Source organism: Scyliorhinus canicula, chromosome 3 (genome assembly GCF_902713615.1).
Source record: "Scyliorhinus canicula chromosome 3, sScyCan1.1, whole genome shotgun sequence".
Taxonomy (NCBI): domain Eukaryota; kingdom Metazoa; phylum Chordata; class Chondrichthyes; order Carcharhiniformes; family Scyliorhinidae; genus Scyliorhinus; species Scyliorhinus canicula.
In genome coordinates this window covers 34,560,323-34,572,808 of record NC_052148.1, presented here as the reverse complement: position 1 = coordinate 34,572,808, position 12,486 = coordinate 34,560,323, and the positions used below count along the sequence as shown (strand labels likewise).

Below are 12,486 nucleotides of genomic sequence, written 5' to 3'. Positions count from 1 at the left end.
TGCCTCTGATGGGTTGAGTTCCTGACAGCATGGTTCTTTCCGACAGTTTGTGCTTTTAAAAATCGTGAAACCAGTGTGATGGCTGCCGAGGGAGGGGGAGGGGGCATGAAAGTGTTCAACATCGCTACAGTTATCGGACAATTGTGCCGCTGATCAGGCGGCTTTTGCCAGGGTGCGGGGGGGGGGGGGGGGGGAGTAGTGGGGGGTGGCCAGGAGGTGGACTGTGGGGTGAGGAGTAAATAGGCACAGGACACCATTGCTGCCGGCAAGGCGGCCATAAAGCTATGCACACCGCTGATTGCCCTCTGTGAACTTAGGGCCACAGGTCATATGGGTGCCCCCTAGGCCACTCCTCTGGATGCCTTCTGGTCCCAGCTGACCCATCAGATGCATAGGTGGGCTCCGAAATAACCAGTGCCATCCTGTTGTCCGGGATGAGAGTGTGTGGGGAGTGTAATGTGTATATGGGGCTGCAGCTTGTCAGCCTCCCCAATGTCAATCATGGACCTGGTGATTCCTGCACCATTTTCCATTGGAATCGATTGGGTTCCACGTGGCACCGATGCAAGTCCCTTGACAGTTGCAGAATTGGTCCACGTGTGGTGCCATTTTTGCTGTCGTGAAAGTCCACAAATTCTGCGTTGGCGTCAACACTTAGTCTCAGAAAGGGAGAAGCAGCCGCATGACCAGGCCACCCGAAACGCGATCCAGATAATAAAGTGCTTTTCAAATGTAGTGACTGCTGCGGTGCAGTGTGCACACCAAAGTCAATATGCAGGCAGCAAGATCTCACAAACAGCACCGTTGGAATGGCCAGGCACATCCCATTTTGTGTGAAAGCAAGATACTGCCGGATGCTACAAAACTGAAATAAAAACTGGATCAACTAGACAGAAAAACATCAGGGTCCATGTGACCCTTGTCTGACCTTCTCTTCACAGAGGCTGCCAGACCTGCTGAGTTGTGCCAGCATTTTCTGTTTTTGTGAATTGTGAACGAGTGATAAACCCCAGCTCGGACACCAGGAGTGACTTCTCGCCTGTTGTTTGAAATGGTCTGTCTCGGGAACCTTTTACGTTCACCCTCTGAGTTTACTGTACTTACTCTCTCAGTACTGCGATGAGGGTTCAGATCAGGCGGTATTTGGGAGTTCCCAGGGAGGGTTCCCTTCTGAAACTTCTTTCTTGTACTCCACAGATGAAGTCTGACCTGCTCTTTCCACCCCCCTCCGGTATATTCTGATTTGTGTCAGCTTCCTATCATGACCGGTCCCTGGTTCCTCTTCTGGGTGGACACAGCTGAAAGGATGTGTTCCACTGTTTCTATAGCGATGTGACCAGGAGAGCGCTCCCTCCCTCACTCTGTCACAGAATATAAATCACCGAGTCGCCTGCTGGCGCCGAATGAATCACAAAAGAAGTTTTTGCGGCCACCCACCCACACCCCCTAACACCACTGAGGGGAAAAAAAATGCTAGAGAGAGAAGTGATCCCTTTCATGTTGGCGTTTGTGACCACAATTGTATTGGGCACAACGGGAAATATCATCGTCCTGTTCGCCTTTGTCAGCACTGCTGTGAAAAACAAGCGCTTCCCTCCGCTGGACCGAGTGATCGTGAACAAGACATTTGTCAACTTGTTACTGTGCTTCTACCAAGGCATCCCCAGAATGCTGACGTGCTACCGGGTCGACTTGCTGAATGAGGCCGGCTGCATTGTTCTGATCTACCTGAGCTCTTCCCTCAGGTGCATCAGCATCTGGTCAGTTTCCAACCTCAGCTTCCTCCACCTGATACAGATCAAGAGACCCAACTGCGCCCTGGTCAATTACATCCGCAGCCACCAGAGCAGATACGTCAATGTCACCACCAGCGCCCTGTGGCTCACCAGCTTCATCTTCTACATCCCCTACACCATGGACAAAATAATCCGCCTGTCCCAGAAGGGCGAGAACAGCTCAGCTACATTCCTGCCCAGCTCCAGCTGCAGCGTCCTGGCCAGCAGCTCGGCCTCCGACATCGTGACCTACATCTCGTTCAGCCTGGACCTCCTCGCCCTAGTTTGGGTGGTGGTCCTCAACGGGCTGATCATTCAGCTCCTCTGCAAGCACCAGAGGAGGGTGGGGGTGGCGGGGCAAAGGTTAAATTCCGGGAGCAGGGCCACCCTGCAGGCCACCAGGATCCTGGTCTCGCTGCTCTGCATCTATGTGACTTGTTGGATGTCCAACGACATCGTTTGGATTATGCTGATCGCCAGTATAAAACCCGAGCAGGCCCAGGACCAGATTCTGACATACACTTCCAGCTTGATTTCCTCCCTCTACTACACCGCCAGCTCCTATGTCCTGGTTTTCGGGCACAGGAATGTTAAAGATGTGTTCAATCCGTTCTGCAAGCGTTTGAAACAGAGGAAAGCTGCACATTTTCAGGATGTGGAAATATAGGGGGAAGGATGGTTTAACAAGCAGCAGGATAACCAAGCTAACAATGTGTGGTCATTCCGCAATGTAGGTAAGGACCAGACACTGCGGGTTATGGTGGACAATTATGTGAGATTATTAATAGAGTAACTGGAAATGGTCATCCTACAATTATACAGTAAGAAGTCTTACAACACCTGGTGAAAGTCCGACATGTTTGTTTCAAACACTAGCTTTCGGAGCACTGCTCCTTCTTCAGGTGAATGAAGAGTTATGTTCCAGAAACATATATATAGACAAATTCAAAGATGCCAGACATTGCTTAGAATGCGAGCATTTGCAGGTAATTGAATCTTTACAGATCCAGAGATAGGCATAACCCCAGGTTAAAGAGGTGTGAATTGTCTCAAGCCAGGACAGTTGGTAGGATTTCACAAGCCCAGGCCAGATGGTGGGGGATGAATGTAATGCGACATGAATCCCAGGTCCCGGTTGAGGCTGTATTCATGTGTGCGGAACTGGGCTATAAGTTTCTTCTCGGCGATTCTGTGTTGTCGCGCGTCCTGAAGGCCACCTTGGAGAATGCTTACCCGGAGATCAGAGGCTGAATGCCCTTGACTGCTGAAGTGTTCCCCGACTGGAAGGGAACATTCCTGCCTGGTGATTGTCGCGCAATGTCCGTTCATTCGTTGTCGCAGGGTCTGCATGGTCCTACCAACTGTCCTGGCTTGAGACAATTCACACCTCTTTAACTGGGGTTACCCCTATCTCTGGATCTGTAAAGATTCAATTACCTGAAAATGCTCGCATTCTAAGCAATGTCTAGCATCTCTGACTTTGTCTATATATATATTTCTGGAACATACCTCTTCATTCACCTGAGGAAGGAGCAGTGCTCTGAAAGCTAGTGTTTGAAACAAACATGTTGTACTTTAACCTGGTGTTGTAAGGCTTCTTATTGTGCTCACCCCAGTCCAACGCCAGCATCTCCACATCATGGCTACAATTATACAGCACAATGGGGGACTCCACTGGAATCAGAGAAAAATACAGCAAAAGAAAGATGCCTTTCAATCCCTGCTGCCCGTGTCTGAGGTAGAAGCAATCCAATCAACCAGAGTCATAACCCATGGACCCGTGTCTGAGGTAGAAGCAATCCAATCAACCCAAGTCATAACCCATGGACCCGTGTCTGAGGTAGAAGCAATCCAATCAACCAGAGTCCTAACCCATGGACCAAAAAACCCTTCAAGTATTTATCCAACTCTCTTTTAAATGTTTGCACCAGTTTTTCATGCAGTGCATTCCGGGCCTTAACTGGCTGCTTAAACAATGGTTCCTGCCGCTTCTGGTGCTTATACCAATTGCTTTAAATCTGTGCCCCCTGTGCCCTTCCTGTCATTGGAAACATGTTTTTTCCGATTTCCTCAATGAAAGCACTTCATGATTTTGAACATCTCTATCAAAACTTCTCTTACTTCTCCCTGCATAGTTGAATTCTTCATCTATTTACCATTCTAGTAAATCACCTCTGCCTCCGCTCGAAGGCTTGACTTTCAATCCAAAGTGTGGTGCCGAAATTGAACACAATCAGCAATAGTGCATCATATGTATGTATCCCATTCTCAGATTTGCTGCCTGTCCATTATCTTACAAAGATAGAAAGATGTTGATGCCCCAATGACTCCACCAGAGGCCTGACCAGCGTTGATAAGGATTTAGTTTAATATCCTTGTTTAGTATTCTACGATCCCATACACATTTTAAACAGCTTTCTCAACTTGCCTTGTCATTTTGAAAGATTTCAGTGCATGTACCTCCAGGTCTCTGTTCCTGCACTCTTTACCCATTCATCCTACCAAAATGTATCACTTCATGCTTGACCCATCAGAATCTGGCCATTTTAACTGTTTCTCTTTGTCCTCCTGAAGCTGTTATTTCCCATCATTCTTTGCTACATTTCTGAGTCTCATCCCATCTAAAAGCTTTGAAACTATGCCCTCAATATCTGAATCCAGACAATTAATATGTATCAAGGTGAACAATGGTCCTAATTACCCACCCTGGGGAACACCATTGTACACCCCCTCCAGTCAGAAAACCAACCATTCATTTGAACTCTGGTTTCTGTCCCTGAGCCAGTTTTATGACCATGATGCCAAGACCCCTTCAATCCTAGGGGTTTTAATTTTGCAAACAAGTTGATTAAATAACAATAGTAATAATCTTTGTTGTCACAAGTAGGCTTACATTAGCACTACAATGAAGTTACTGTGAAAAGCCCCGAGGCGCCACATTCCGGCGCCTGTTCAGGTACACTGAGGGAAAATTCAGAATGTCCAATTCACCTAACAGCACGTCTTTCGGGAATTGTGGCAGGAAACTGGAGCACACGGAGCAAACACACGCAGACACAGGGAGAACGTGCAGACTTCACATAGACAGTGACCCAAGCCAGGAATCGAACCTGGGACCCTGGGCTGTGAAGCCGTGTGCTGCCGTGCTGCCCCTGGCATGTTGTCAAATGCCTTTTAAAGGTCGATGTTTAATATGTCAATCTCATTACCCTCATCAACCTACCCAATCAAGCTAGTCAAAAATGATTTGCTTTTAACAAATCTATGCTGACTCATTAACCTATGTAGAAGTTTGATGGGATATTCTCCACTTGCCTGCATCAGCGCAGCTCCAATAACGTTTAAAAAGCTCAACATCATTATTCATCCTTAACATTCACTTTCTCTACCACCAGTGCATCAATAGCACCTTCCAAACCAGTGATCTCTACCGTCAAGAAGATCAAAGGCATTAGGAGGGAACACCTCCAAGCCATGTAGCATCCTGACTGGGAACTATATCGTTGTTCCTTCACAGTCACTGGGTTAGAATCCTGGAACTCCTTTCCTAACAGTACTGTGGGTGTTCTTACATCACACAAACTGCAGTGGTTCCAGAAGGCGGCTCACCACCACCTATTCACTGCAATTAGAGATGGGCAATAAATGCTGGTCTTTCCAGCGATGGCCGCATCCCATGAACAAATAAGACAAACTTTTTACCTGCCAATTCATTTTGTCTCCGATTATTTGCTCTAAAAGTTTTCCCACCAGTGTTCTTAAGCTTGTTGTCGTCAGGTTTATCTTCATCACTTTTCTTGAACTTGAGCCATTTATCATGGCTCATTTATAATTGCTCATTGCAATTTGAAAACTTAAGTGAGGCTTGAATCTTTGATCATAGGAATCAATCAGTTCCTTACCCAAAGAAGAGGAAATAATGAAATAATTTGTAACGCATCAAAGTTGTTGTTATGCTGTCGCTTGTATGTTGCTGCAAAGTGGTAGACTGAAAGAGTAAACCAACTGGTAATTGGAGGTTGAACGATACAGCATAAGGCTGATCTTACAAGCTGAGCTGTCTATCAAGATTCTTGGCAGAAACGGTACCTGGCAAAATGACTTCATATCAATCAAAAGTTGAGACCTGCGGTAGCACAGTGGTTACCACTGTTGCTTCACAGCGCCAGGATCCCACTTGGGTCATTGTCTGTGCGGAGTCTGCATGTTCTCCCTGTGTCTGCATGGGTTTCCTCCAGGTGCTCCGTTTTCCTCCCAAAAGTCCTGAAAGTCGTGCTGTTAGGTAAATTGAAATGAAATGAAAATCGCTTATTGTCATAAGTAGGCTTCAAATGAAGTTACTGTGAAAAGCCCCTAGTCGCCACATTCCGGCGCCTGTTCAGGGAGGCTCCCTCAGTGTATCCGAGAAGGCGCCAGAGTGTGTCGACTCGGGGATTTTCACAGTAACTTCACTGCAGTTTTAATGTAAGCCTACTGTGACATTAATAATGATTATTTACTTATTTATTTTTTATTTATTGGTGTGAGGCTCCAAATTTTCCCCTACCCTGTGCCATTTGAGGTGGTCTAAAATCATTTTAATTTGGCAGCATGGGAAATAGAACAGCAATGGGTATAAATCAGCTTTAAACAGTGCTGGAAGGTTCCTTGGGCCTCTTGGGCATGACACATTTGTCCAGCATATTGTGGCACTCAATACATTTAAAATTGATAAATGGGAGCAGTACGATGGGAATGTGTTTTATAAATGTGGGAGGTGTGGGTAGGCTGCTCTTTCAAAGAGCCGGTGGAGACTCGATGGGCTGAATGGCCTCCTTCTGAACTGTAAATTTCATGAAATGGACAGAGTTCCCCTTTGGACCTGAAAATATGATTTACAACTGGGCAGCAAAAATGGTGTTCTTCCCAAAAGGGTTTAATCCTATAGCAATCACTCTCACACTACTGCAATATAAATGTATTCTTTTCTTCTCCATGCAAGTAATGCAATATATATCAGATTGTTTCTGAACTGACTAAGAGCTTGCATATGTATTCTATCAGTGAGAATACATTGTTAATATATACATCATTATCCCAAAATCCTTTCTATTATTTTCCTTAACTTTATTCAAAGCAACCATCGCCTACTCTAAATTCTTCTTTCACGGAATCTCAAAAGTGTGAAAACTTGTAACATCGTCAGTCTCCCCTTTCTCTTATATCTACTTTCAAAAGCTAAACTACTCCTGTTTCTAGGTTTATCCTACTCTTTTGAGCTTTGATAATGCTCATATAACCATCTTATATCCATTGTATTACTGTTTTATAGCCCGCTGAAGTTAGCTTTTTATCCCTTCATTGAGCAGCTACAGTTTATATAAAAGGGCTGGAATTTGCAGTAGAAATAATGGTGCAGTCAAATGCATAGGTCAAGGGATTGCTATTCAAGATTCCTCATCCTCTGCAAGCTGTGCAATAAGTATAGTTTGCTGACTGATGCAGCACTAAAACGTATGGAACAAATTCATGTAAGATATATATGTATATATATATACATGAAACTCACCAGAAAAAGTTAGGCCTGTCTGTTCCGGTGGAAGTAAACATTTTGTGGTGTGGTCTATCTTAATTACTGTCAAACAGCCTTTCTGACATTGAAAATTAATATTAACCAGTGTGTGTAATTTCAATTATTTAGAATTTATTTATTGTTTGAGATTTTCTTATTCCAATTCTATACCCAGTTTGACCTGGAATTCACTATTCTTAGGGGCTGTTTAGCACAGGGCTAAATCACTGGCTTTGAAAGCAGACTAAGGCAGGCCAGCAGCACGGTTCAATTCCCATACCAGCCTCCCCAAACAGGCGCCGGAATGTGGTGACTGGGGGCTTTTTACAGTAACTTAATTTGAAGCTTACTTGTGACAATAAGTGATTTTCATTTTCATTTCATTTCTTACTCACACTTCCTGGCTCAGATTGTTCATTCACCATTTTTCACTCTGATTGATCTTAATCACTGTTTGCACAGCTCCCAAACCCCGATGGAGGGGTTTGCACTCTTTCATTATCCGCTGACTGGAAGTCCCAATGCAAAAACTCATTGAAAGTAGGCACCCATTTTTTTGCTGCTCACTGCATTGCGTAGTATATTGAGTAGTTCATCTGACATCTGCACCACACAAGTGCTATAATGTCCCGCAACAATGCAGAGCCGAAACACTCCAAATTGACACTTTACTGTCACCAAATCCCAGACCCATCCCCACCCAAGCCCATCCTGGGGCTTATACTAACTGGAGTCTTAAGTAAACCTGTCAGAAAATTCCATGACTACTGGAGCAGAGATTGGGCATTTGACAGCGAGTGGTTCACCTCCTGACTCTCTAAAAGCCTCTCCAAAACTTACATGCCAGAAGTCAGGAGTGGAATGCAATACTCTCCACTAGTCTGGAATTTTGACACCATCTAAGACAAAGCATTCTGCTTGATCAGTACCCTATCCACCAGCTGAAACATCTAATTCTGCCAGCACTGGGGTATTGTGGCTTCAATGTGCACAGGATGCATTGCAGCAACTCACCAAGGATTCTTCGGAAGCACTTCCTCAGACTGCGACCACCATCAAGAAAGCCAATGGTAGCAGATGCATGGGAATACCATCACTTTCAATTTCCCCTTTAAATAACGCATCATCCCAACTTGAACATGTATCACCATTCCTTCATTGTTGCGAAATCAAAATCATCCTGGAACTACCTATCTCATGGCTTTGTGGGAATATCTTCAACACAAAGACTGCAGAAGTTCAAGAAGAAAGATTACCCCCTGCTCATTTGTGGATAATCAATAATTGTTGGCCTTGCCAGCAGCGCCCGTATTTTGAGGATACATTTTTAAAGGTTACTGCTGCTCTCCAGAACAAATATTAAATAACACTTGTCTTCACTGAAAGCTGCTTTCATCACAAAATATGCAGACCTCAGACACAGCATTGTCTTTGTTAAATTATATACACGCTGATTACTCTAAACTGCATATTATTGTTACCTCAGAAAAGATGGTCATCTATAGGTCCAGCTTGGATGCATCCCAAGGTGAATGATCATTCTTTCTACCTGCCTCTCTTCTGCCGTCTTGTCCACACTCAAATGACCCTGCAGAAGGAGGACATTGTATCTGCCGGTACATGTAAACCCTTCTACAACCAGTGGGCACTGCAAGGATTGGAATGATTTGTGGACACTGGAAATAATATTATCAAAGTTTTAAGTTATGTCGGTTTCATTTGTTTTGAAATTTCATTTTTTATGCCGATTACCCTGTGTCTCCTAATCATTTAATAAGAAAATACATACTTTTGTGACAAAATCCATGTATATAAAATCCTGCTTATGTATGTTTCCTGATTTCATTAGTTATTGTCTCTGTTTAGGTCCCTGTGCCTCATTCACTTTCGCTATTCCAGATTCCTGAGTGGTGCAGGTTTTATTTAAGCTACTGACAGCTTCTCTATATTTGAGAAGTACGATATACATTTTGCATACACTCACTAATGCTTAACTGCTTCCTAAGTAGGGCACTCTCATCAGCATTGTACATTTATCTGAGATTTAGTAATCTATCAATCAGTAGAGATTACATAACAACCAACAAATCAGACCTATTGGAAACTCAGGAATTACCAAAGTCACGTTTGAGCACTAGTTATTTTATAAGTGTGCATATTCACATCAGACAATGTGTCATAATGTTCTGTTTTTAACACCTGTTAGCCTAGCAATTACATTGTGGAATGTTGCAACATACAGCAATATCATATTTTAACAGTTGGGCATTAGTTGAAATCTATGCATGCATGAACCTAGGTGTTATGATCATATCAGACGCTGATTACTGAGCAAACCAAATCCAAGAGGGAACCTTGTCTTATGGACCATAACCCTTTTTTTGTATTCTGAAAATGAGAAGGAACCTCCTCCTCTCAGTAGCATGGAATTCCAGGACCACTGTTGGGATTTCAACATTAAAAGAGTTATTTCAAGAAGAAAAGGAAACATAAACACACAAGATTACAGTTACACAGTTAAAAATAGTCTTACAAAAATTCCCCTGCTTGGCCAGACCCACAAGTAAACAATTTCCAGGCAACAATCCCTTATAAATGTTCAATAATAAAAATCCAGTATTATTACCCAAGGTAAAACTGATGTCGCTATAATAAAGCCACACGACCTGTCAAACACTTCACCTCTGTTGTGGAAACGCAAGAAACTTCAGAAACAAGACTGCTTTCTGAAACCCAAGATTTTTCTCTATTGACTGAGTGGCTGATTCAAACTTTGCACTTTCTCCCAGCACAGGATTGTGCCCAGGAGGTCTTCCCCACACAGTGAATACAACTCAGCTTAACATCTTTCCTTAAATTCCTTTTTCCCTTTCACTTTGATTCCAGCGTCCTCAACAATCCTGTCCAAAATATAAAATTCTTTCATGTTTTCTCTTTTTGCCTCCCCTTTTGGGTCAAATAAAATTTAGTAACCTTCCCTTGTTTATTGATGAGACCTTTGCATGCTGTAAAAGCCTGAGTCACCTTTGAAATGTAGCAGTTAAAAAATCAAGTCCCTTTCTATCTCCTACTGCAAATTTCTAAAATGTATTTATTTACTTATAAACCCACTTTACCACAGCTTCATTACAACTGCATGAATTAAGCACCTCGACTCTCTTTTATCTCTCAACTCTCCAAACAAGCTATCTCCTTTAACCTTCCCCATGCCTAAATAAATTATTTACGCACACACACACACACAGCTTTCTTTACAGAATAACATTATATTTTCGACAAAATATTTTTAAAAACTAACAACCACAGCAGGGTTTGCTGACCCTCAACTGTGCCCCTAACTTATACACATATGTATTGATGAAAAAGGAATAAAAGATGATAAATAGACATGATGCGAATGCTTCCTCTTGTGGAACATTCTAGAACGAGAGATCATAGTCTTAGGCTAAGAGGTAGCAAATTTAAAATAGAGTTGAGGAGAACCTACTTCTCCCAAAGGGTTATGTACATGTGGAATTCACTACCCCAGAGTGTGGTGGATGCTGGGACAGTGAGTAAATTTAAGGAGGAGTTGGACAGGTTTTTAGTTGGTAATGGGTTATAGAACATAGAACGATACAGCGCAGTACAGGCCCTTCGGCCCTCAATGTTGCACCGACATGGAAAAAAACTAAAGGCCATCTAACCTACACTATGCCCTTATCATCCATATGCTTATCCAATAAACTTTTAAATGCCCTCAATGTTGGCGAGTTCACTACTGTTGCAGGTAGGGCATTCCACGGCCTCACCACTCTTTGCGTAAAAAACCCACCTCTGACCTCTGTCCTATATCTATTACCCCTCAATTTAAGGCTATGTCCCCTTGTGCTAGCCACCTCCATCCGCGGGAGAAGGCTCTCGCTGTCCACCCTATCTAACCCTCTGATCATTTTGTATGCCTCTATTAGGTCACCTCTTAACCTTCTTCTCTCTAACGAAAACAACCTCAAGTCCATCAGCCTTTCCTCATAAGATTTTCCCTCCATACCAGGCAACATCCTGGTAAATCTCCTCTGCACCCGTTCCAAAGCTTCCACGTCCTTCCTATAATGAGGCGACCAGAACTGTACGCAATACTCCAAATGCGGCCGTACTAGAGTTTTGTACAACTGCAACATGACCTCATGGATTGGGTTGATGGATTATGGAGAATGGACAGGATGGTGGAGTTAAGGCCAGGATGAGATCAGCCATGGTTGAATGGCGGAGCAGATTCAATGGGGAAAATGGCCTAATTGTGCTCCTATATCTTATGAACTTATTTGTAGAAGCCATATGATCAAAATATCAGTTGTCACTATTTATATAAAGTGCTGTGATGTGATTCTAACGGATAAGTTGCATTTACAGGTTCAACTCTGTAAAATGATATTTCAATGTAACTATTATAATGTGACATCTAAGCAGCTCAAAACTTTCTCAATATTTATTTGAGACAATAAAAACTACTTATTAAATTCCTGTGATCTTTTGATGATTTAACCAAAGTAAACATAAATCGAAAGTGTAAGCTCCAAACATGCCAATGATGTAAGGGACTGGTTGAGGACAATTACATCTCCACTGATTGGTCCAAAATTCCTCTTTCAAGAAAAATCAGGTGAGGAAATTCTGGGAACACTGGGCTTTGAAACGTGCAATTTCTGGGATTTGTTTTATTAATTAGCCAGTCTTGTGTGGACAGAAAGTGGATATTTTTTTAAATCAAAAGAGCACTTCCTCCCTTTCTATTACCATTACATTACCATTCTCACCTGTCAAAGCATAATATGTATTTTGATGATTTACTCCGCTGAAAGCAAAGATATCTTTTGCTTACTGAGGTATTCTGCCTGAAATTTGTGATTTCTTTGTCAGCACCCAGTACAGTTTTTCCAAATCCTTGTGGACAGCTCTCTGGCGTTTATCCTGGTGTGAATTGCCATGGGCCGCATTGCCCATTGAAGCCACGTCTAAAAAGGAAACAGAGACACATAGTTCAATTCTCACCAAGCCAAGAAAGAAACTTTGCACAACTGATTCATATGACTGTAACACTGTGCTGCATTTGTTAGTGACCTCATTATACACAATACCTGGCTGAACAAATTGCTTTTTGCAACAAGCCAATTTGTCTCC

At 43.1% G+C, this 12,486-nt stretch overlaps 1 protein-coding gene across 1 annotated transcript; it reads left to right on the top strand.

Moving 5' to 3' along the window:
- The first annotated feature begins 1,470 nt into the window (after positions 1-1,470).
- LOC119963780 (taste receptor type 2 member 136-like) lies at positions 1,471-2,442 on the top strand. The gene has a single exon (XM_038793064.1). It carries the CDS (start codon positions 1,471-1,473, stop codon positions 2,440-2,442), a length of 972 nt encoding a protein of 323 aa, XP_038648992.1.
- Positions 2,443-12,486: the final 10,044 nt, after the last annotated feature.

Bases quoted from the DNA above. Each gene is read 5' to 3' on its own strand.
- LOC119963780 (XM_038793064.1), top strand. From the start codon at position 1,471: ATGCTAGAGAGAGAAGTGATCCCTTTCATGTTGGCGTTTGTGACCACA.